This window comes from Ursus maritimus, unplaced genomic scaffold, assembly GCF_017311325.1.
Source record: "Ursus maritimus isolate PB19 unplaced genomic scaffold, ASM1731132v1 scaffold_11, whole genome shotgun sequence".
NCBI classification, from domain to species: domain Eukaryota; kingdom Metazoa; phylum Chordata; class Mammalia; order Carnivora; family Ursidae; genus Ursus; species Ursus maritimus.
The window spans coordinates 60,854,705-60,881,524 of NW_024423453.1; the positions used below are offsets into that span (position 1 = coordinate 60,854,705).

Below are 26,820 nucleotides of genomic sequence, written 5' to 3' on the forward strand. Positions count from 1 at the left end.
AGTTTTCACACGTACTATTATGTGATATTATGTAACAATACAAACACATCAGCAATAATACTTCCACTTACATGATATACTGTGAAAGGACAGATAATCTTAAATTAATATGAAATAGAATCCTCATCATATATATTTTTGTATCTATTAAAAGACTCTTAATCTGCCTTGTGACTTTGCATAGCATATCTTAATAATACCTTCCCATATACCATTTTAGTATGATGGTCATCATTTGTACACCACACACACGTGTATACACACACCTGTGGCAAAGAAACTTTCTTTTGAATTGATCTTTTGCACTTACATGCCCCCAGAGGCTTAATCTTATTGCTGATGAATATCCTCGTGCCTAAGAATTTTATAGATAACCCAATAGAAAATATTAAAAATCAAGAAAGCTAATGGGAAACAGGCTCGTGAGATGGTGTCAATCTTCTTAGCTCTGTCGATAAAAACCTTCCTCATTTCATCAGAGCTTTTCGGCATTACCTGGACAGGATGGTTTGGGCCCTTTGGGGTCACACCATCTTTTGCTTGCAGACATGGTCCCATTCCATAGGCTGTGAAGCTGAATCGACTTTCCCTTACCTCATCATCCTGTCATAAGGAAAACATAAGAAAACACTTTAGTCATGGAATAGAGCATGTATTTCAGAATCATAACTAAAGCTTGATCATGAATAAATGTTGCCATTATTGTAAAGAAAGATAACTGAAGCATATAAAGATTGAGTTGCTTTTTTTCCCCATTGAAGTTTTATTTATCCTGCTGCATCATATAAATGTGTCCATTAATAAATATGAAACTCTCAACTAATATGTTTTATTGGGAAAACTACACATTCTGGTATTGTCTACAAATTGTTAGAATATCTAAATAAATTGAGCAAGAAAAAGAACCTATTGGGATATTAAGTGTTATAAATTCATAACTAGGTTTTCTTTTTTACATTATGTGTTTAAATGGATAAATATACGATGTCAAAGGGGGAAATATCAAGATCATTGACTGGATTTTTCTTTTTCATAGAAGCAAACTTTGAAGTTTGAGTCCTATGATTTTTACATTACTTCATTGGAAAATAAAGTCTAGCTCAAGAACACTGCTTGGTTTTTTGTTATCCACACTTAATGTTACTTCTCTACATTAACCCATTGGGAAGACTATAAGATAGTCACATGTTCTAATTTACATGCAATTATTTTTCAGGTACATTGATTGAGTTGAAATTATGAATGAAATTTGGTAGAAATTTATTTCATATTAAAGACAATTGTTTAACTTATTATGTTCTGAAACTTATTATTTAACTTACTATGTTACTTTTCTCTTGAATGTTGCAAATTAAAGAATTCTCTGGATACGTATATAGGTACATGAAAAGAAAATCAAAATTTAAAAGAAAAATTAATGAGAATATGATAAATGAAATGTGTTTGTGATAGGAAAATATGGTATTTAGGAGTTTATAATGAAATTCTTTAATGAGTAATTTAATTTAATGCAGTTATTTAGAATGTAACAGTAGATGATTGCCAATTAATTAGATTTTTTGCTACTAAAACCAAAAGTTTAGAAGATGACATTTTATAAGGTTGCTACAGCTCTCCCTTTATGAAAGTAATTTTAAATAGTAATATAGGAGACAAAAGTAATTGGCTCAAATTCTTGAAAAATTGTTTTGGGTCTGTGAAAGTAGAGGCTCAATGAACAGTATATTACAAAATATGAAAGTGAAGAATGGAAATTAAAATGGATTCTAAACATGAGAAGATGACCAAAGTTGATGTAATAATGTATAAAATCGTTTTATGGGGAATTATGGAGTAAGGCAATTTTACGTGACAGAAGCAAAAAATTATTGGAAAACAACTTAACCATAAGGTATATGAGCAATTGAATTTTGAGGAAACAAGTCTGAAATACAAGCACATGGTCCTAATTACACATAACTGCTATTGGAGTCTGATAAAAATTGGAAATGGATTTTCCAGTACTCTTTAATAAGGATGTTCATTTATACTGGCAATTTTTTAGCTTCCATGGAAATTTTAAAACTAAATTATTGTTTGCCTTGGATTTTCTATGTTTTGGGAAAAAAGTGGATATACCAGAAATAAAACTATTTGTATGTAAGCGCTAAACAAACATCTTTAATAGCTTAGGAAATCACGCTGGTGTTTGCATTCCAGAAAAAAGGTATAGTTTGGATAATTTATATAATTTTGCGTGCAAATCAGCTGAATGCTGAAGTATAAAACAACCTTTTAACCTATATCGACCCATGTGTTGAAAAAAATCCATCTCAAAATAGGACAAAAAGTAATTTCTCAATGAACATTTCCAATGAGGTGTTGACATATTAGTTGAACCAATTAAGAGATAAATTACAAAAATACTAGAATTTAAGGATTCTAGCTGCTGTGTTTTGTAAAGTAGGATTCATTTACTCCCCCCCCCCGCCCCGTCTTTACTAAGAAACAACTGACATATATCACTGTAGAAGTTTAAGGCGTACAGCATGATGGTTTGATTTACGTATATGGTGAAATGATGTTCTCGGTAGGTTTACTTAACACCCATCATCTCCTAGAGAGACAATAGAAGGAAAAGGAAAACATCTCTTCTTGTGATGAGAACTCTTAGGACCTACTCCCTTAACAACTTTTCTATAGATCATACAGCCGCATTAGCTCTGGTGGTCATGTTGTAAGTATGTTACAGTCCTAGTACTTATTTATCTTACAACAGGAAGTTTGTGTCTCTAACCTCCTACCCCCACTGACTACCTTTCTAACCATCTACTCTGAAGACCTTTTTATTTTCACATCTTAGAGACCCCCAGTTGCTCATCTCAAAAAATCTTTAGTAAGATTTAAGATACTCAGTGATCAGCTCCGTTATTTTCAACTGTACCTTTCCACAGAAGTGCGAGCAGAGGGTTAACATCAGGCCTGGGCTGATGAATGACTGCTGATTCTTTCCACAGCATTTCCTTGAAAACAATAGAGTGAAGCTAAATGGGGAATGTGGAGTTTGCTACATTTACTGCACAGGGGTTGCTGTGTGGGGCCTGAGGGCCTTTGGCCTACGTGACCAGAATGTATACAAGCTTGGTAGGAAATCAAGCCTGTGGCTTCTCTGTGTCAACGTGATAATATAGGCCTTGACGTTTGTCCGCGGCAGTGCACCTCCGTGCGCCCCTGGAGGAGGGCGAAAGCAGCTGTGCCCCCGCGCAAGGCCCTCCCTCCTGAGGAGCTCAAGATGCTGTGTTGGCTGCCTCGCATGCTCCTGTAGGACTGAGGAAACTTTATAATAGGTTATAAAGCCTGTGGTGTCTGGAGGTTTGATTGGCAGTTTTCACCTCTAATTTCAGTGGCGGTGACAGAAGTTGCCTGGGCTTTCAGATCGTTTCAGACTCTATATGGCCCAAAGTTCTGGGAGGAAGTTTGATGAGAATGTGATCCTGATCCAGCCTGGGTCTGAGGTTGCCCCAGCTCTGCAGAAAATAACCAGGGTAACTCTTACTATTGGCCTGGGGCTGACAACAGAAGTTGCCCTTGTTGAATTGGCAGATGGGTGATTAATGAAATAAAACTGAAGGAGACCAGGGTGAGGGAACTGAGGGGTAAGTGGCTCAAAATACAAGGAATTTCTTCTCTCCAACCACTTGACAGAAAGAGAAATTAGAGCAGGTAAGGCAAGCAGCTTCATGTGCTCAAGATGAACACGAAAGTCCACTTGGGACTCGGAAGGACGTTGCATGTAATCCTGATGGTACTTCTTGGCAACCCCAGGCAAGCAACACTGCAAACTCGTGAGTATCCTGTAGGCCTGTCCGATCGAAATCTACTGTGAGACACAGATGAAAACCACGTGTATAATTTTCAATTTAAATTTTACATCAGCTACATGTTAACAAGTTATACAAAAGAGGTGAAATTAATTTTAGTATTATGTTTTCTTTAACTTACTTAACATTTCCTCAGAGTAAAAATTGAGGAGAGAGTTTATAGTTTATGGTTTATATCCTTATATCCTTTGTTTCATACTAAGTCCTTGAAATCAGTATATATTTTTGATACACCTCAGATCTGACTCTACATTTCCAGGGCTCCATAGCCACATGGGGCTTAAATCTACCATTTTGGATAAAGCAATTCTAACATAAAGAAGCTGGGTGTCTTTACTGTGAAGTGGCAGCCAATATCTGGGGAATCAATCTGTGCTTTCTGGAATCTTGGGGTTAATTGCCACAGGAATGAAAAAAACATGAAAAGCAATGTTGGCTGTGAATGCTCACTTCCAACTTGCTGCAGTTACTGGCAGGCATGGACTCAGTGACCCTTTTGGGTAAAGCCTGCGGTGGTATGAGGCCATGTGGAGAACCAGCTGCCTGGTTCTCTCACTGCTGTGAAATTGAACAGCGCTTGGAAAAGTAGCAAACCTGAGCTGGCCATACGATAAACAAAAATAAGCCTACCCAAACCACATTCTCTGATCTCAACTCCAACAGACACTATGATTAGGGGAGTCCCCCAGGCATGGGTTCCCCATGTGTTCTCCTTTTGGAAAGGCAGGAGGGTATGTACGATTCACGGGGACACTTGTTTTTCTAGCTCCATGCTGGGTTTCACTGATGGGAAAACTATCTGGGTTATTCAGAAGAAAGATCCTGGCCAGAGGTAAATCTATTAGCTCTCTTTAGGTGACTTTTTTAAAGACACAGAATGAAAATTGACAGGAGTCCTATGAAAGATTTCCTGGCACATTATTGCCAGCTGGGAGGAAGGAAATCTGTTGTAGTTCCGGCAGCTGCTTCCCTTAAGGAACCCTGTTAAATCTGAGGCTTTCATCTCAGAAGTTAAATCAATGATGCCGGTGGGGAACGGAGACAAAAGGCACTGCTGTGGGCTGCGGAGGTTACTCCATCCATTAAGACAGTTGAAACGAAGAAGACTGGCTTTGAAGGCCAGGCTCTCCTTGCCCAGTCCCGAGGGGCATATCCAGTGGACGCTATCACCTTTGGCTAAATGGTAATTGGTAAGGACATGACTCGTGAATGAAGGATCTTGCCATTCCTGGCTTGAACTTAATCTTGGGCTGTTGTTTCTCATTGGATGGATGTCCTAAAACGGGAGGCCCTAAGAACTGCCTCAGCCTTTCCCTGTGAGACCTATTAAACAGCACAAGATTTCAGGAAGGTAAATGAAACTCTTAGTTCTTATTAAGGAAATAGTGGAAGCAGCGGTGCTAGTCCTTCATTAATTTTCTCTAGAATAGCTCTATCTGGTTTATGATAAAGTGAAATGGGGCCTGCAGTTTGACTGCTGACCACTTGGAGTCACTAAAGAAGTCACCCAGCGGCCTCTACCACGATAAATGGTAAAAACCAGAGTTTCAGGACAAAGGAGGCTGGTATGCTATCTTTCTTTCTTTTTAATTTTTTTTAAATTCTTTTTTTATTTTTAAGTAATCTCTACACCCAACGTGTGGCTCAAACTTACAACCCCAAGACGAAAACTTGCATGCTGCCCCAACCGAGCCAGCCAGGTGCCCCAAGGCTGGTATGCTTTGACACATTTGACCAGGGCTTTCCTTTTAAGGTGGATATAAAGGAAAAAGTCTGACACTGTGTGTCTTCACGTGGGGTAGACCCAATTCGGGAAACCGGAATTCTCCAGCATATTATCACAAACTGGTTGGAAACAGTTTGGTCCAGGTCACTGTCAACAGGAGGTGAATTAATGATCAATCAGAGTTTCCCTCTCTGAGGAGAAAGTCAAGGCAGGGTTTGGAAACTAGTAACTAGGGAAAGGAGGCTAACTAATCCAGCTGAAATTCAGGGCCCAGCGCCATTATTCCAGTTTCTGGAAATAATCTGGGTAAACCACGAGACACAATTTACAACGATAAAGAATAAACTGTTACCTCTTCTGCCTCCCACCATGAGAATATCAGCTGTAGCACTCTTTGAAATTTGGCAGGTACATTTTGATTTCTGTGGTCCTCTTGTATAAAGTGACAAGAAGACAGACTGAATTGGAGAGGGGAACAGGGACGATTGGGGTGAGAGGTCTGAGGCAGGCAATAGCCCAAGTAACCTGAGGCCTTCACATTCATCCACACTATGGGTATCCGCTAGTAACACACACGTAGACTGACATTTCTGGGAAAGGCTCAATGGTGATGCCGTAAGATGGCTGCCAGAATTCGAGACTAGAAAACTCTCCATGCTGTGAGTAGGTTTAAATCTATTTGAATGACAACTACTGACATTCTCCTGTGCTCTGCTAGAAACGGTCCCCAAACTGAAGGAAGCTGAAAGGCATCAGACTATATTTAGGTTTAAAATACCTATCATGTTATGATAGGTAATGTCAGCAAGGTATTTCAGTCTAAGTGACCTAATAAAATGAAAATGATAATGTTTAGGAACAAGCTAAGGGGAATTACTTAGGCAAAGTAAATCATATGCATGAAAAGGTGGCCTATTTGACAATGGATTAGAGATGGGATCTCCAGGTGAGCTACCTGGAGCGAGTGGTTCCCCAATGGCAACTTTTTTATAGAAGGTCAGGACTCAAACCATACCTGCAGTCAAATAAAAAAGTGTAGTTGTAGAGGGGTGCCTGGGTGGCTCAGTCGTTAAGCGTCTGCCTTCGGCTCAGGGCGTGATCCCAGAGTCCTGGGACCTAGCCCCACATCAGGCTTCTCCACTGGGAGCCTGCTTCTTCTTCTCCCACTCCCCCTGCCTGTATTCCCTCTCTCACTGGCTGTCTCTCTCTCTGTGTCAAATAAATAAATAAAATCTAAAAAAAAAAAAAAAAAAGTGTAGTTGAAGAAAGCAAGGTAAGTCTATAAAATGGGTTGACTTGAGAACTGGTATGTGTGGCAGGATCAGAAGAATTGGTTCTTGCTCTCAGAGCCACGTCGGATATTCAAAGACTCCTGGCCTCAGCCAGTGGCGTTGCCTTATGGTCAGGCAAATAGGCCAGGTTAGGTGGGCAATTAAGAACATCCAGGGTGGCTGATGAAATTCCTTATAACAATTCCAGGGTAGAATTAAATTAGGTCAAGTAATCCCTGCCTAGTTGCTGGCTCAGAAGAGGACTAGAATGCCAAGGCAGATGTCTTGGGTTGGCCACAGATGTGGACATGGTGGTGTGCAGGCCATGTAGCAATGGACAAAACCCCAACACATTCCTCTGTTGTGCAACAGAGCCACTGATGTAGTGAGAGCTTGACCTGAATATTAATGAAAGAAAATATTGCTTGAAAATCGCCTTTGAGCGAAATCTCCTGAGGATAAGTGCTAACACATAGCTGGCCGTTGGAATACTAAGGCCTTTGATTAAGGCTCCTGGAGGATTCAGTAGATTTTGGCAGAATTAAACAGTGAGTCCATCTTGGGCTTTGTTTATACTGTTAACAAGCCACAGCTGAAAATACTATTGATGGCTTGGAACACAGTGTTTTTGTATCAGTTTGGGCTCCTGGAACAGATCTCATTGGACAAAGGAATACATTTAAACATGACCAGTGTATAAAATGGCCCAAGAAAACAACATAGCAAAGGCATTTAAATGGAAGTTAGAATGAGCAATTAAAATACTAAATACTAAAGAGGGTGACAAGGGCGTAAAGAGCTGGCTAGTTCACTGGACGAGTGTGTAGATCACATGGGTATGAGTGATAGTAATGAGGAATGTCTTTAATGAGTTTCTTGTGCCTGGTGGTTAAAGTGTGAGGGATCGGGAGCAAAGCTGGGACACAATTCTGCCCTTCCCACCTCACAGGTACTTCTTTTGTGTTATAATGATTCTGATGTAATATACCAGGTATATTACATACCTGATACAATTGTTCTGGGCCCATGATTGCATTTTCTAGCTAAAGGGATCATTGCTGCTTATGCTACTTTATCTATTTCTGTAAACTAGGAAGACATCCATGCTCTCTGTGGGTGAGGGGACAAAACTTGTGTGTTTGAGTCCCGTGGAGCCTCCCAGTTAGGGGAAGGTACTTTCTTTGCTTTTCTTCTGCCTTTTGTCCTTCTGTAAAATTAAGTCAATGACATACGAGATTAAAGCTTATTTCTGCCTTGGAAGTATGATTGCTTCCTCAAACCTGTAATCAGGGCTATGGTACTGTAATGAACAAAGCTGCTTGACATTTGGATGTTGGTTTTAATAGAAAAATGACACATTGGAACAATCTAAACTTAATCATCTTTATGTAGTGTTGGTGCTTCATAAAATTTGGCAACAATTTGTAAGATTACCATCATTCTATGTGCATGCAATCATGACAGTCTAGGGGAAGGCAGAGTTTCTCATACAAGTCTAACACCTGCTTGGAATCACTAGGGGTTGCTGAGATCCAGTTTTCTGGATGGGCAATTGTGGGGGCTCAAACTCATTAGCCTTTTGGTTGTCCCAAGTAATCTGCATTTCCACCAATCTTTCTAGGTGATCAGAATGCACAGTCAAGTTGTGGAAACAAGCTTTTCCAAGAGGCACAGTGTATCTATCCCAGCAGGCTTAAATTTTTAGTGAGGCAACATTCTTCCCATTCCTCTAATTTACATTTTTTTAAATATTTTATTTATTTATTAGACAGAGATAGAAACAGCCAGCGAGAGAGGGAACACAAGCAGGGGGAGTGGGAGAGGAAGAAGCAGGCTCACAGCGGAGGAGCCTGATGTGGGGCTCGATCCCATAACGCCGGGATCATGCCCTGAGCCGAAGGCAGATGCTCAACCACTGTGCCACCCAGGCACCCCTCTAATTTACATTTTAAGTGACAGTTTATGAAAACATACTCTGGGATGACTTTTGTGTTAGTATTTAACTATTATTTTATTATTCAATAATTTCTGTTTTTAAGTAAGGCTGTTTCTAGGTAGGACTGTACATAAGACTATCTATATGATCTGTATCTTTATCCATTTTTAAATCTACGGGGCCTACGGGTATCCTGGGCAATAGATTTCGGATAATTAGGTGTTACAGTGTGATTTAGTGCCTTGTTATTTTCAAAAGCATCTGGAAGATGATTTCACGAACATATCATCTTTCCAATTAATTGTGGAGTTGGAAAAATAGAAACTTTTAATTTCAGTAAAAACATTTCCCTCGTGAAAATGTCGTGCTCAAATACTTATTCCCTGGTAACAGCAATAACACCAAGATGTTGAGGAGCACTTTGGTTCTAAAAACATGAAAATAGCTTGGGTATTTGCAATTATAACACATATGTGCTAGGGGAAGTAATTTTCAATTATTTCCTATGTCGCAAAAACATTAGATGGTCCAAATTTAAAATCTGACTCAAGATTGACATTCAAAATGCAAATGTAGAACTAAGCATTCATCATCTCTTGCCAGGAGTCTGGATCATCTTCAGTATCTAACTCTCAGATTCTTGGTTTCTTATCCCAGGGAAAGATGATAGCACTAGCTAGCAGGTTTTTTTAGGGTGAAGGAAAGAATATAAAACACTTGATAAAGTACTCAAATTATTGCTATTGTATTTTTAATACTTTGTTTGTCCTAATTGTGTTATTATGGAAATTGCATAATACACAACCTGAAAGGAAAATCCTAATAACAACTTGAATCATTGTCCTCTTAGGTATTTTAAATACCAAACTAGCAACAAAGTACTATGTAAAATAGGCCAGCCCAGTTGCTTACTCTGCGGATGGCCTTGCCCTTGTGTACTGTTGCACTAAAAAATTCAACCAAGGGCATAAAATGGAAAAGATCACGTTGCTGCTGTAGCCTTCACTGTCGTATTGTTAGAATAGATGGGTTTTGCTATCTGGCTGCGAGGATTCTTTGCAAATCTAGTTTCTGCAGTCTAGGAGTCGTTAGTGTTTTGAACACGTTCTAAGAAACAGCACAAGTATTTTGGGTGTGCCCATGAGATAAGGCACGTGGAGACATCTCCCTTCTTCAGAAACAGGATCTCAGCTCTGTTGGGCCAGATTCCAGTCTGACCCAACAGTCCAGGCGGCCAGAGAATGAGCGAGAGACCAAGGACCCTTGGAGCACAAAAAAGTCATGTGATTTTGTTGTGGTGGTGGTGTTGTTAAATGACTGGCCTATAGCAGTTTTTTTCCCCCCAAAGGCTGCACTCAAAATAACAATTTTAAGCATGGATGAAGCATTTCTAATAGTTCACTATGAGTATTAGATTACTATATTAGAAGGTATATCAAACTGTTTTAGGACTACACTAATTTCTTTGTCTTGTAAAACTCAGTCATAAAATTACCCTGTGTTTAGGGATGTTTAGTTGTGCAGTGATAGTCTTTATTCCAATTAGTACTCAAATATTTCTTGGGGATAATTCAGTTTTCTGCAGTCATCTTCAGCTTGAGTTTCTAATAGACTGAAGGCCAAACAAGCAAACGGATTAGACAGACATCTAAAACTTTTGATTCCAATGCTATGTGTTAGCCAATATTTAATATTCATAAAATTAAGCACTTTCAAACTCAAAATATAGGCAATAATAAAGATTAAATAGAAGGAACTAAGAATGAGCAAAAAAAAATGACTAATTAAAAAGGCAAAATGGAAGAAACAGCTTAATTTATTCACAAGTAAAACCTCCTAACATGCTTTAAGCAATTTAGAAGAGTAGGCAATGAAAAATGTAAAAACCCATTTAGTTAGTATATAATTCTTTCTATGGGAGGACCTGTTTTCACTAAGTTTGAAAGTGAGAAAAATGTTTCAGTACTTACGCATCAAAACCACCTTGTGAAACATTCTATATGCTTTTTCATTTTATTAGAGAATTAGACCAAAGACTGACTCACACTAACATGCATATTATAACTAAAAATATTAAAAATAGAAAATCCAAGGGTAGACTTAGTCATTCAATTGAATTGCTTCATCTCCATCACAAAAAGATATATATTAACATTCATGTGAGATAAGAATTAATTTCCTATCCTCTTCTTAGTCCTCAAAAAGGACCAAAAAAAAAAAAAATCTTATTTTTAGGTGTGGAAATGGTGAAGACATGAAGCTTACCAGTGAGTGGTAATAAAACGTGGAGCCTCTAAGGCAGCATGAGTGATGATTTATTGTGTGAACTGCTGTGAGATACAACAGCCTTAAATACATTATTTTCATCCTAATGTTTCTCCCCTGGTAGATGCCTTCCGGTATTCTATGTACAATCAAGATGTTCAGTAATTATGCCAGAGGTCTTTCTGTTAAAATAATTTTCTGTAACTTCTAGTTGCCAAATAGGAAAGTGACAAAGGAAGGAAAAGTGAATTGCTATTGATTTCCACTTACATGATTTCAAAGTGTGTGGATTTTGGAAAAAGAAAGTACTAATAAACATAACAGTGGGTTATTTTTGGTCGGGAAAAATCGCCGTCACTTAGAAAATTCTGAGGTAAGATGAAATATGTGAATAAATTAAAAATTCTTTTTCCAAAATAAATGTCAACTTAAAATAAAACATTCAGTTTAATACATCTACATACATTTCTATATTAGAAATTTGGAAAGCTTGAAAGAATACAATTATAGATGAGGTTAAAGATAATTTATAGCTGCAGGTCAATTGTCCATATAAAATTCTTTGAAATCTATTCCCAGGAGGATTTTGCATTTATTCTTTTTCTTTCTTTCTTTCTTTCTTTCTTTCTTTCTTTCTTTCTTTCTTTCTTTCTTTCTTTCTTTCTTCTTTTAGATTTTATTTATTTATTTGACAGAGAGAGAGAGTGAGTACAGGTAGGGGGAGCAGCAGGCAGATGGAGAAGGAGAGGCAGACTCCCCACTGAGCAGGGAGCCCGATGTAGGACTCATCTCAGGACCCTGGGATCATGACCTGAGCCAAAGGCAGACACTTAACCCACTGAGCCACCCAGGTGCCCTTGCATTTACTCTTGATGACATGTGAATTAGCTCTGAATTAGCCGAGTTTATGTTTGGCGTATTGAATTTAGATTCCGAAATGGTTTGAAAATTGTTAAACGGTAAAATGTAAGCTTAAAAAAGATGAATGATTAACATAAAATAATATAAAAATGGAATACATACATTTGAGGAGATTGATGAGAAATCAATAAAATAATTTTTTAAAAATACCCATATATCTATTCCTAGCACCATATGTTAGATTCGTTCAGTGCCAACTCAAGAATTATGGAGTGACATAAAATAATACATTATAAATAGACAACATGTGTAAAAGGCACTATATGTATTTTACTTAACTTTGAGATGTGATTCACTGTAATGCATGTGAAATTAGATTAAGTAGAGATTGCATTAGTTTGTTGAATGTTATTTTCCTAAACAGATATTTCAGAGGGAATATAGCTCTAAGAATTAGCTGTGTCTAACACAAATTCTAAATATTTGTTTGCAGGAAATCATTAAATTTTTACAATTTTTGTTTTACCTGAGAGGATGAAATTTTGAACCCCTGTATATCAGAGTCCCTCAAATATACTTTACTTTGATATTATTGAAACTACTTTTCCTCAGGCATGCAGGAAATTTGTAGGCAATGTTTTCCTACTGAAAGAATATCTTGTACTCCAGAATATAGCATAAACTGACCTAGAATGGTAACTTTATCAAATAATTTAGCATATATGCGTGCCACATTGCCTTCACCTGTTTGTGGAACCTCCTCCCTTCAAAATAGGATACATATATGTTTGTGTTTGTCCTAAGACTATAGAGCTAAAAAACTGTAGAGGGCAGAAAAAAACAATCATTTGTTATTCTTAGAAGTTACCCTGAGTCATTTTTGAAGTAAGACAGCATGTAAACACGTAAGTCAATAAAATAATGACAAGTTTTGTATAGATAGTCAAAATGCAGTCAATGATATCTGAACCTTAAAAAGATATCCATCGCGCCTCGCAGAATCTAAACTTGGTCGTTGTTTCTCAAATCTAGAACTAATGGTCCATCTTTATTTCATCTGAGTACATAAATAATAACGACTATACAATAAGGAGCAGGAAGATAGAGGCGCTAGAATACCGTGTGAATGTTTTCTCTTCTCAAACCGTGGCGTCACTATGCCGCGATGTGGAAGAAGCTACGGGAAATGCAACCCCCGTATCAGCCATTTCTCTCAACAAATAACATATATTCAGAAACATTCTGGCCCGTCTTTATAACCCTGCAGGACGCAAGTAATGATATCACACGTGGAAAGAGCAACTTCTGACGGAAAAACTTTCATACCATGCATACACCCACACAGATACAGCACTGGGGATAAGCGTCTATGACATGGTGCGGTGGGTAATCAGCACACAGCAGGCTATGACAGTGTGGGGTGGGGAAATTTGGGTACAAGAGCAAACTTGTATTCTTTCACAATAGACCGAAGATTCACCCACTTGTACCTTAATAGAGAAAAGGTCAGATATAAGAGATCCCGTACGACGCTAAGTCAATGCTGAACCAAGTTAAAACTTTCCTAGGAATCATGTTTACATCAACGTAAGGTCCCCTGTTGTGCCAAACTTTTTCTACTGAGGCTGTTTTTTTGACTTTGCCTATTCTGCCAACTTAGAGTGCTTGAAAAACTAGGTAAACCCCTCCTCATGAAGATAAAGGGCTTCGGGTCAACATTTAGATTCATTTAGATTATGTCGATTTAAAGATTTCTAAGCAAAATACATAATTTTTAAAAAAATGATGAATTCAGTCAGCCCAGAGGGTTGTTAGGTTGAGAAAAATGGTTTCAAAAAGTCAAAATGATCAACCCCAAATTTGCATAATGATTGGGATATTACAAGATAAACGGAATGCAGAAACTTCTAATGAATGTATTTGCATTACCATATTGTTTCTTTTTTAAAGTAAGTATTTATTGATTGTTGCTGAGATAAACCTAAGTTTTCATCAGACTTCTTTGTGCATTGTTTTATAAAGAAATACTTGATTAAATACATAGTTTTTATACTAAAGCTCCTGAAGGCATTAACTGCTTAGTTACTAGAAATTTAAATATGTTCTCTCCCAAAGAAATTATTTGTGTTATGCAAATACAAAGCAATTAAAATTTTTTTTAAATTTAAAGTTAAGATAATTAGGTAAAAGTAATTGGATCAAGTGAATTTTTAGCCCCAGGGATGAAAAAATAAGGAAAAGTGGCTAGCTATGTTGGGAAAAAATATGCAATTTTAGTAGAAAAATTTGTTGAATCATTACATATTTTAATATAAGAAAACTTAGTAAGAGCTTTAAAATAATATTGTCTCTAGATACCTGCTAGAAAATAGAGAATCCTTCAATTAGATGAATGTAACGTGTTTCTGGTCTGTTCATCTAACATTACATCTATTCTTAACCAAGATGTGCAGCAGAATCATCTGGGAAGGTACTTTTAAATTCATTTTATTCCAGAAATTAGTTTAATAGACTGGACAGTATGAAATTCTTGGTGTGGGTATGTTTAAATGCAATCATTGAATGCTGTGTTATGGTAGCCAAGTCCAGTGCTCTACCTTTCTAACTATTTAGCTATTATACTTGGACATGTGACCTTGTGATCTCTTTTTAATCAAATGTTTCAAAGGATGCTGCTATCAAAAACCAAAATTGTTCATTTATTATAAAGAGAATCTCAACATTAAGAAAAGATTGTAAAGATACATAGGTTGGACAAAGTATTTTATTTTTGTCTTATTTTTAGGTTTCTGTTTTCTGACAAGAAAGGCTGCATTTAGAACTTCTTTGTACAAATAAATTTTCTATTAATTTTTGGAACTAATTGTTTCAAAACAAATGACTATGTTTTTCATGGAGACTGTTATAAGATTATATGTATTATTTTTGTTTAATATATATTTAAGAATCATTTTCACCAAATAACTCAGTTGATTAGATGAAGGATAATATTTAAATATCTTTTTACTGAGTGAGGGAAGACAAATGGAGTTTGAAAAAGAGAATATCCTTAGCTGAAGGGGGATGGTGGCTTTAAATATGCAAGGGGCTATGTTTCCCCACCAAACACTGCCTGGGTGCAGAATATGCTGTCTGCTTTTTTCACTGATAACCACATTCCTCTACTTAGAGTTAAGAAAGTGAATTTACCGTGTCTGAGAAACGGTAAAACTTCTCCAATGCAAAAGCTTCTGTCTGTGGGAAGGTAAAGTGGACCAAGAGGGATTGAGAAACCAGAGAATCAAGTCATATATGAGTAAATATAATTGCACAATTGGTTTTAATTGCATATATCATTTTCACATACATATGTATCAATTAATCGATTTTCACATATGCAAGGTATCCAACCCCCAAAGTATGAAATGAACTAAAAACAAAACAAAACAAAAATCCGATTTTTTTTTCTACACTAAATCTCAATTACGATACTTGCTCCCTGAATATTTCAATTGGTCATTAGACAATAATAAGATATTACTCTTTTTGCATTTCTATATTTTCCTAGAGAGCCACTCACTATAAAAGATAATCTTGTCGTCTTTCTGTGAGCTAACGAATAACAGGCTTCACTATATATCCTGATATTCTTACCGGTAGTGAAACTCAAGAGCTGCTTTGGTAGGATAATTTTTTTTTTTAAAGGAGAACCAAAATTGAGCATCTACACTTAACAGTCTCTTATGTTACCCTTTGGACACTGTTGCTGTTGCATGTGTGGTGCATGTGGAAAGCATCTGAGCTCTCAGCCCCCACTTGGACATCACATACCTAATACCTCCCAGCACCTGGTTGACATATTCCAAATTGTATAGGAAGGAGGAAAAAGGTAGAGAAATGGAAAACAAAAGTGAAAAAGCAAACCAAAATGAGAAGGGGAAATAAGTATTACTTTACTTCGGATTAGTGACATTAGAAGGAAAAATTGTCTTTATCGGTCACTTAAAGGGAAAGGAAAACTGGAGCTTTATTTACCCTTGTGATACAGAATTTTTTGTCCTGTGGTAGTGTTTCAGGCAGTGCCAAGTGTCATGAGAGAAAGGGGAGCAAGTAGGCAGTAGGGAGGGAGAAAGAAGGGGAGGAAAGAGTGAGAAAAAGGAGAAAAGCATAAGGAAACCAGTAGATGGGGGTATGGTGGGGAGGAAAAGATCGAGAAAAGTTACTCTCCCTATTAAAATATGTTTCAATATACAAATTATGTGCTTTTGTTTTCAAAACAACTTGATCAAATAAGAGCTCAGGCTGTTTTTGTCCCATGTGTTACTCAGAGTATCACAGTCCTAGATGTTCCTTCCATGCTACTGTGAATTGGGTATTTATTATGATTTGGGGGAGTCAAGTAGACATAACTGAATTCGTTATTACTTTAGAATATGTTTAATGATCAGTACTGAGAGATCATGGCCTTAGGGCTTTAAAAAATTTTATGATTATGTAAATTGTAGCAAATAATTAAAAAACCACAAGGAAACCTCAAAAAAAAAAATAAATTCTTTCAAAATCCTTAAAAATGCATCCTATATGAATCAGACTATTATTTCTAAGATTCGAGTATGTTTTGACTTAAATATTCCAATACATTGGATTCTGGCCACAATTCTCCTGTTGCATAAACTTTGACATTTCTCTATTGCATATGAATCTATTTGCTTTTAAATATCAGTTGGCACATTCACATTAAAAGAAGTAAACTCATAGATATGCTGGTCAATAGAAACTCTCCCTTCCAGAAGAGGAAAAGGGGTTGATCGAGCTTACATGCACATAAAGAACGACAACATTACAAGTCTTAATAGAGGGGAACAACTCCATTCTGTACATCCAAATTCAATTACAAGATTATTTCTGCAACTTCCTGTGGTCTCCTAATGATGTTCTCAATACAATTTCTTCTGGGTTTCATTTAACAAGTACAGCAAGGCAATAATAGCACCTTCTTATGTTTCCCATAGGGATTCAGAATAGGTATCTTAAAAACACGAAAGTATGCCTGAATAAGAGACCACATAGTTCTACACAAACATCATGGCATTAACAAATAGGTAATATTTTATGGAAACAATGAAAGGAATTAGTTTGATAAAAGCAACAACTTGAATAGCTGTATCCGATGACACGTTAAGACCATCAGGAACACTCTCAACATTGCAAGTAAGAAATGATATTTTTTGTTAATTCAAGCAAAAAATGGTGTTGTTCCAGAAAGTACATTAGAAAGAAGTTGATAAAGCTTTCATGTCAATAGATATGCTGTGTAAAGTAGAACTGGACGTCACCATTTTATCCCTGAAGCTATTTTTGACAATTTCAGTTTTGATTGGACAAAACCAAAGGATTATTCGTATCCTTTGGTTCCCAGACTCCACCTCCCCTCTGCACCACTGTATTACATGTAACAAATTTACTTTCCAGTAAAAATTGGTATCCCGCTGAACCCGATGCATTTAATCACCTACCTTATTCTTTCTCTTTCGTCGGAATCTCAGAAGTTCTTTGTGTTGTCTTGATACAAAATTTACAGCTGCGTATTCCAGAAGTGCTGAAAACACAAAAAGGAGGCATACTGCCATCCAAATGTCAATAGCTTTGACATAAGAAACCTAGCAAAGAGAGAAAGAGTGAGCAAATTGAGTTGTATTGTTTCCATCGAGAACAAAACTGAATGATTCTAAATTGTACCATTTATATCAGGTGGAAAAAGAAAGCAATAAGACCAAGACTTTTTTAACTTAATAAGCATTTTTTAGAAATTAATTTTGCAAGTTTGTACATTAGTCATATGTTATAACCTGTGTATGTTTTGTTAAAAATTGTTGTCCAGTGAGGCACAAGACCAAACATATGATGAAGAAAATAAAAGTTGAAGTGTAATTTTACCGTCAGTGTAGTATAGGGTAATGCTTGAAAAAGTACGAAGTAACATTGAAATATAGATAATGCCACTTACCTTTTAGTTCCATATTTGCTTCTCTAAATTTTCTTATTTTGAAATAATTTTAACATTCACATTAACAAGCATTTTGTAAGAACAGTAAAAAAAATAAAAATAAAATAAAAAACAAACCAAAAAAACCCTCGCAAGTTCCCCAGTTGTTAACATTTGACCAAATATTATATTTGTCTCTATCTCTACCATTTATGTTTCCCCCTTGGAACTATTTGAGTATAATTTGCAGACATGATGGCCTGTTACCCCGAAATACTTACGTGTATTTTCTAAAAGAAAAGGACAACCCCCTCCTACGTAGCTCTACTACGTCCAACAAATCAGATTGACGTTCATAAAATATTACCATCTAATCCTAAAAGCCCATTCTCATTTCAGCAATTGTCTCAACAAAGGCCCTTTTAGCAGAAAATATTTTTTTCCATCCATTCCAGGATTTAATCCAGAATTGTGTGTTGCATTTGGCATCGTATCTCTTTAGTCTTCAGTATGGAATATTTTCTCACCTTCTGTGACCTTGATATCTTGGATGAGTGTAGACCAGATATTTTCTGAGTGTCTCCCGCTTTTGGTTTATCTGATGTTTCCTCATTTGAGACTCAGGTTATGGGATTTTAATAGGAACAGTGATGCCGCATTCTTCACAGCATACCATACCAGGTTGGTTAAGGTGCTGTCTACCAGGTTTCTCTGCTATAAAGTTACAAATTTCCCTTGTGTGGGGAGGTACTTGAAACTACATGATATCTTCTTAGCCTTTAAATTTTCATCCTTTAGACACTGATGACTTTTGTCTGAATCAATGACTACAATGATGATTTCCAAATGCGAGTTTTCTAATTCCATCCACATGCATTAGTTAGCATTCTACAGTAAGGGAAGTTTCTGTCTCCCACATTCATTTATTTATATTAGTAGAGATTAATAAATAGTGATTTTGCTCAATGGGTTATAGTGCATTCACATCACTATTTTGATGCTCACACTATACTGATTGGGTCAGGAGGAGCCCATAGAGGTTAGGCCATGCATCCTCTTGGCAAGTCTCCATCATGATTTCGGTACTTTCTTAGTTTCTGGCATGAGGCATTCCCAACTCATCTGTGATTTCATAGTCCAGTCCTTGATAAAGGACTTCCTTCCTTCCTTCCTTCCTTCCTTCCTTCCTTCCTTCCTTCCTTCCTTCCTTCCTTCCTTCCTTCCTTCCCTCCCTCCCCCCTTTCTCTCTTTCTCTTTCTTTCTCCCTTTCTCCCTTTCTTTCTCTCTTTCTTTCTTTCTTTCTTTCTTTCTTTCTTTCTTTCTTTCTCTTTCTTTCTTTCTTTCTTTCTTTCTTTCTTTCTTTCTTTCTTTCTTTCTTTCTTTCTTTCTTTCTTCTTCCTAGAATCCTTTCTTCAGTGAAGAATGGTTTTTAGAAACTGAGGATCTGGGTATTGGGTGTGCTCATTGTTTCCTGGGTATCACTACTTCAAGGCCCTATTAGCAGACAGAGTTAGGAATTGTATACATACATACATACATACATACATACACACACACACACACACACAACTAATATATATTATATATATCACTGATCACTATATAATATTATTATTATAATATATATAACATATCTGTTTATCATCTATCTGTGCATCTTTTTTTTAGAGGGAGAGAAAAAGAGAGAGCAAGAGTGGTGGGGTGGGGGGACAGAGGGAAAAGGAGAGAAAGAATCTTAAGCAGTCTCCACGCCCAGGGCAGAGCCATTGCAGGACTCGATGATATCCCCACCCTGAGATCATGACCTGAGCCGAAATCAAGAGTCAGATGCTTAACTGACTGAGCCACCCACGCGCCCCTCTCTGTTTATCTATCATCTATCATCTATCTATCTATCTATCTATCTATCTATCTATCTATCTATCTATCATTCATCAATCTATCTATCTATCATTTATCTATCTATATTTAAAACATGAATTTCCACTGGCATCTCTAATTTCAATTCAATATCACAGGGTTCACTCTAGCTTTCACCTTTTTCATTGATGTAACACTTTCTCGGACACTGACAAGCTTGTCTGTCATTATCGTTAACATATATTTGAAGAGCCTCCCTGTATGTAACTAAATATCTTAATTCCACTAGCCACCTCCAGCCTGAACCCCATTAATCCCAGATGGCTTACTGGCTCTGGCCTCACACCCGAAGGCCCCACTGGCCACCTTGGCCCTGACCTTCTCCTTGACCCATGGACCCAAGTCCTGCTGACCCCAGCCAGCCTCCTTCACCCTGACTACCTCCTTCGCTCCACAGCGCCTTGCTGTTTTCTGCCTCCTCAAAGGTAAGGAAGAGAAGGTAAAGAAAGGAAAAAAGAACAAAGAGAACAGAGATTATTATTATTATTACTATTTTTAAGAGAAAAAAAAAACACAAAGAAGTGAAACAAAGAGAAGCATAAAAGGAAGAAATATGTCCCTGTTTCTTAGAAACAGATTCAAACAGCCTGTAGACCTTTGGAGGGAACAATTCGGTAATCTTTAAGAAACTGCTTTAATTTTTCTCTCAGCTTAACAGGGTAGTGATTTGAGGATGTAATTGGACAAATATTGCCATATATGTCAATTGCTTAAGGATGAAAATTTTCTGTAAGTTTTAGTATCCTTTCTTTAAAAAAAAAAAAAGATTTTATTTGACAGAGAGAGAGAGAGAGAGCGCAAGCAGGGGGAGTGGCAGGTTCCCCAGAAGAGCAGGCAGCCTGATGCAAGTCTCGATCCCAGGACCCTGGGATCATGCCCTGAGCCGAAGGCAGACGCTTAACGACTGAGCCACCCAGGCGCCCCTACCTACCCTTTCTTATTGTCTATGTGTCTGTATTGCGCACAGTGTTATATCATGAAAACAATATTGGTGAAATCATCACTTTTTGTGCTACAAGCATGAGCCAATTCATTTTGTTGTGTAACCTTAGTCATGTCAGTTACATGTGGGAAAAAAATTCTCTCATTTGCCAGGAATTAGATAAAGAATCAAAGATATTTAGGTGAAGTAATTTTTTTTTCATTTTTTTCCTGGAAAATGGACAATTACCTAAAAATTTTGCTTCCCTACTGATAGAAACAAATGTCCCTTCCCCCAAGAAGCTGTGGATGGAGGAGAGCAGAACTCGAGGTTAGACATAAGCAATGATACACTAACTAGTTCTTTGGACTCAATGTATAGTTATCGCAAGGATCAATACCTTACACTTTGGAAATTTGACTATTTCTGTGCTGTTTGTATATTCTGTATTTTCTCTCATTCTTCATTCTTAATACTTAGTGGTGTTTTTGTCAATATCAACCTGCGGAAATCTTAATCAATTTTAGGCTGTGGTTTAAAAGGGGGAAAGTGGCTCACTCCTCAGGGGAGATCTATTTTGGGGGGAGCAATAAATAAAGTAAGGACAATCCTCTCTCCCCCCTTCTCTTTTGGCCTTTTCAGTCTCAGGCTCGCCTTTGCCCAAGGCTGGTTCAGAATCCCATGGCACTTGCGGGCTTACCTGAACATAATGCCTTGTAATTGCTCATGCTTGTTCTCTTTCTGTTTAGACTGTGAACTCTCTGAGGGCAGATGTTATCTCTGAGCTGTTCACCACCATTATAGTGTTTGGCATGTGTGTACATATTTGCTAAATAAACGGACAGATACATGAAGGTGTACAATGTTAAAATACAGGGGAAGAATGAATCACAGATGATGATTCATCTGGAGATTCACTTTTTGAAGTCACGCTCTGTTCATACCTTGGGTTGGATTAATTTTTTAAAAAGAGGCCATTTCTTGACACTTCCAATGGTGTCAACTTACATGTGAAATATGCCAACAAAGGAGCCCTCTGCATCTCCTCCACTTATTTTAAGTGTGACTTCTGTTGATCAGAATGACCTCTACTGAGCAAAGACAGGTATGCCCTCATTTTATTCCAGTGCTGTGCTAAGTGTCCAGTTGTTTATAAAATATAGATTTAAACCTCATAAGCTCTGCACTTATGCCAGAAATCTCTGGCTGCCCTCAAATACATCCTGTCCTGAAAGATATAATACAGATTTCAAAAGCGCTGTCTCAAGCTACATCATTCCTGGAAGAATATGACTCATAAAGTATGTGCTCATTATTTAACAACCTGAATCTATAATGACATGAACCAGAGATAAATCAGACATTTAATTTCCATATTAATCCAATGAATATCTTCAATGACAGCAGAGATATACAAACATCACTTATGCCTGCTGATTGTGAACAACTCCTGAGTGTTGAGCCTAAAGGGCCTACTTTCCTCATCCTCTTTGACCGCCTTCACCAATTTCAACTCTTTTTCTCCTCCTCTACCCTCACTGCCCATCAAAATGCAGCAAACTTGGGACCTGGGAGGTTTGGAACTCTAGGGCAAATAATTAAAATATGGACAGCAGTTCTTACTCCAACCCACGCCCAACATACTCATGACATACAACACACCCATGTGATTCTGAATTATCGCCTTCTTTCCATCGCCTACTGGTTGCCATCCTTAGGGGCAGTCTCGCTCCAATCCGGTTCATCCTTTGGATCACTTTGTCAACAGTCGCCTCATCCAAGGTGCTGTTGGAACCCTGATTCAACAATTGTTTTAAGCAACAATGTCTCCTCAGTCTTACCCCTTGAATACAAAAGTATGAGACAATAAAACCTAAATGTTTATTAATTAGATGCATCAGTCAGGAGGACCTTTGTCCTGGAGACCTGTTCAAAGCCACCATATTGAAGACTGCTTCCTTCTTGGAGTTTGCTCTTCCCATGGCTCCTGTGACCCATGCTCTTCAGGTTTGCCTCCCTCAGCTCTACCACACTCTGCTTTGTGGGCCCTGCTTCCTTCTCCTGAGTTCCTCAGGGATAGAGTCCAGGCACTCTTCTATTCTAACTCTGAAACCTCTCATGAGTCAACCTCACCTATTACCATGGATTCAATTCCTCCACTGTGCTTCTGGCTTCTTACTTGACTACACCTTTTGGATGACTCACGCACCTCAAATTTACTCTAACTAGAAACGAGAGTTATGAGTCTCTACCAGACTCCACCAAACAAACAGCAAACAAACACAGCTGCCTCCGTCTCCTCAGTGAAAGGTTACACTGTGTTTGCAGTTGTTCCCCCCACACACACTAGGAGTCCTCTCGTTCTCTCATATCAAAGACCCAGCCTTGTTAATTTTACTTTCTTGCTATTTCTCAAATTTATCATTTTCCATTTTCCATCCTTCCTACTACCATCCCAGTGATCTCAACCACAATGACCTATTCTTCGGTCCCTCAAATCTATCCTTGACACAACAATAAATGATTATTTTAAAATGCAAATCCTTTCACTTAAAACTTTTCATTTGCTTTCAATTAATTGAAAGTCTCAAGTCTGTTTTATGGTGTATAAAGCCCTTCATGACTGGCCTCCCACTTACTTCTCTTACTACAGGCACTCAATTATTATTATTTTTTCTCATTCATTGAACACCATTGATGTACCCAAGTTTGGTTCTTAGTGTTGTAGTTATGGAGATGAGTAAGATAAATAAGATCCATCTTTAATGAAACTTACATTCAATTTGGGGAAAACATACAATAAAAACAAAAAGATAATTTAGAAGAGGTACAACAGAGAAACCACAATGGGGTAATGGGAAGAGTAGGAGAGGGTGAAGGGGTTGCTATGTTAGATGAGGAGGGTCAGTGAAGGCCTCTGAGCATATGATAATTACGACCTTATGCCACTTTCTTACTTGCTAATTATACTAACTAGTCTTTCCTTCTTTTATTTTTTTGGAATCTGAAAGCAATTGACAGAAGCATTTATTTCCTGTTATTTCTGTCTGGAAAACTCCTTTTTTTGGGTAACTACCATTTGTCCTTCAGGTCTCAGCTTACACAACACATTATTAGAGAACCCTTTCCAAATGCCAGGACAGCCTTTCTCACCTTCCTACCTCCCCTTTCCTCATAGAAACCCTTTCCCAGGCCACTCACTACAACTATAATTATATTTATTTGTAAGCAGGATGACTGCTGGATAGCACCACTTGAATGTCCCACCTTCAGTTAATTATTCTATTCCACAATGCCTAAATGCTTTCTATTTTTCAAAAACTTTGGTTATGGGGATACAAAAATATGTTCTTGAAGATTTCAAAGTGAAATATCTATATTGATATTTTAACAAGCTGTGTTTAAGCAAATACCAAATAATTCATCTTATTATTGACCTTGTTCTGCTGTCCTGACATTATCCATTAATGTATCTTTCTCCTTTAAGGCTAATATATCCCATAAGCTAAGACAAAGGCCAAGTCTTATTCATCTTGGTATTTCTAGGACCTACACTGCTCATCATACTATGTGCTCTCAGGTCATGTTGAATTGATTGAGTCACATGGAATGACTTCAGATCACTGGCCATTTATTATTAGAGAAATAATTATAATAATTAACATGTCAGGAAATGCTCTTGATAGTGTCCATGGAACTACTGAGTCTGCTTAGTAGTTGTCTGAAAATAACATTTTTAATCCTCACAATCACTGAGGAAACTATCTCCATTTTAAAGATGAGATTTAGGCACAATAAAATAATTTGCTTAAGTAAAATAACTTATCATATAGTGACTGTTATGGTCTGAATATGTCTTTCCAAACTTCATACTTTGAAATCTAACCCCCAAGGGGATGGTATTAGAAGATGGGGCTTTTGGAAGGTGATCAAGTTGTGAGGGTCGAGTCCTCATGAATGAGGTTAGTGCCCTCGGAGAAAGGGTCCTAGAGAATTCTTTTGCCCCTCTACCATGAGGGGACACTGCTAGAGGCTCACCGTCTGTGAACCAGGAGGAAGGCTCTCACCAGACACTGGATCTGCCAGTGTCTTGATCTTGGACTTCTCAGGTTCCAGAAGCATGAGAATAAATATCTGTGGTCTTTAAGTCACCTGCTCTATGATCTTCTGTTACAGGAGCCTGAATCGATTAAGACAGCTACCAAGTTGCAAAGCTAGATTTGAATTACAACTCGTCTGGCTCCAAAGCCCATAAACTTAACTATTCCTTTTTATCAAATAGAAATTAGGCTGCTTCTTTTCGGGCTGCAGCTACATATCAACAACTGTGAACACACTAAGTAGGAATACTTTCTGCATTTTAATATTCCAGCCTCTTTAACTTTAATCTGATAGTTAAGACTAAAATCAGTATGCAGAATACATATCGCAAGGTCCTCTTTATTGGCTGCTTCTGATGCTAAAATCTGGAAAACAACTTCCTAGCAGATAATGTAGAAAAGAAGACATGAGCATTGTATTTAGCACTTAAAAACAATCTAGTTGCTCTGAGGAAGCAAAACTAGATCAGGAAAACATTTTATCCTCTGAAATACAATGGAAGTCCCCTCGACAACATTCTTACACTAATTATAATGAAGTCTTTTTGTGAACTGGGAAACCACTGCCTACTTGCCATGTGATAATCTAAGAAGACATCAGCTTGATGAATTATCATTTGAGTATGCAGAGCTCGGTTACTGCAAGGCCTTGTCTTTTTCATTCTAAAAATGTTTCATAATGTAGGGAAAGGAATATAAGCATCATTATGTTCTATAGTCTTCTTATGCCATTTTTCCAGAAAAATTATGCATTCATTCTACTTTTAATGTTATCATTAGAAATAGTCTGCTTTTTGTGTCCCAATTTATATATATATATAAATATATATATATTGCAGAATATATATATATATATTCCAAACGCAGATATGTATATATATGCCAAATATATGTGTGTGTATATATATTCCCTATATATAATATATATAATATATATTCCCTATATATAATATATATAGTATATATTCCCTATATATAATATACATATTTGGATTTTATCATTATCAGTCATTCTGTTATAAAGACTGGAATCATATCACCTTGACTGGGGAGCAATCATGTTCTGGGAGTTCGTCTAAGCATGAATTTCTCTACACCTACCTTTCCCATGATGCAAGGAAGTGGGCACAAGGAGGATTCGAGCTAGGATAGGATACACTAACCAATAGTCCTGAAATCTCACTGGCTTGAAAGAAAAAAACAATTAAGGTCACTGAATGCTCACTTTGAGTTAAATGGTGACTCTTGCCACTGTCATTCTCACTGACGTCAGCCGACAGGGCGATCACTACCTGGAATGTTGGCAGCAGCAACAGTTGAGGAAAACCAGGCCCTGACGGGCCTCATGTTGACTAACAAACACCCCAGGCTAGCAGTGCCACTGCTCCAAACTCATGAGCCAGCACGACTCACAGTCCACCCCTACCACAGAACCAAGAGGTGCACCCTACCCAGTGCCTGGGAGGAAGAGAAAGCCAGCATGAGTGGCAGAGGGAGTAGGGTGGGAAAGTTTCCACTATTTTTATTTTTGAAACAGAAACTCAGATTCCTGGAGGCCCAGGATTGGCTATAGTGTTGATTATGATTTGATCACTGTTTATGATATCTTCCTACAGAACTACAGAAGCTCTGTTAAAGAGCAAAACTCGCTGCTTTATCAAAAAAAAAAAAGTTGTTAATTAATTGAAATGTGGCATAGAAGCTCAAACCTCCCTTGATCTTCAGCCAAAAATTTCTTCAATCCCTAGTGTCAGGTCAGATTTCAGTACAATCAATTGTAAAAGGGTATAAAAAAAAAATAGAGTCCAGGTAGCATTCTGAAGCATGAACTTAATCTAAGAGAGTGAATGGATTGACTAGCTGGTGGAGAGTAAAGACAGGCAGGCTGCCAGCCAAACACAGGCATGGGAATGAATTTGCTTGTGTTGCATTGTATGGAACGCGCCTCACCAGTTAACCGTAACGCTCGTCCCCATCCCTTAATAACGGCACCA

The 26,820-nt window shown here is 37.5% G+C and overlaps 1 protein-coding gene across 2 annotated transcripts in view; it reads right to left on the minus strand.

The window, feature by feature from the left end:
* Window positions 1-330: 330 nt before the first annotated feature.
* GLRA3 (glycine receptor alpha 3) overlaps window positions 331-26,820 on the minus strand; it is a 181,348-nt gene continuing 154,858 nt past the window's right edge. The window contains exons 8-10 of one of the 2 annotated variants that reach the window (XM_008705064.2): window positions 17,415-17,558; window positions 15,109-15,153; window positions 331-603 (exon numbers count right to left, since the gene is read on the minus strand). In XM_008705064.2, coding sequence (XP_008703286.1) covers window positions 331-603; window positions 15,109-15,153; window positions 17,415-17,558 — 462 coding nt within the window. The remainder of the gene's footprint in view (window positions 604-15,108; window positions 15,154-17,414; window positions 17,559-26,820) is intronic. The other variant, XM_008705065.1, reaches the window with a different exon arrangement.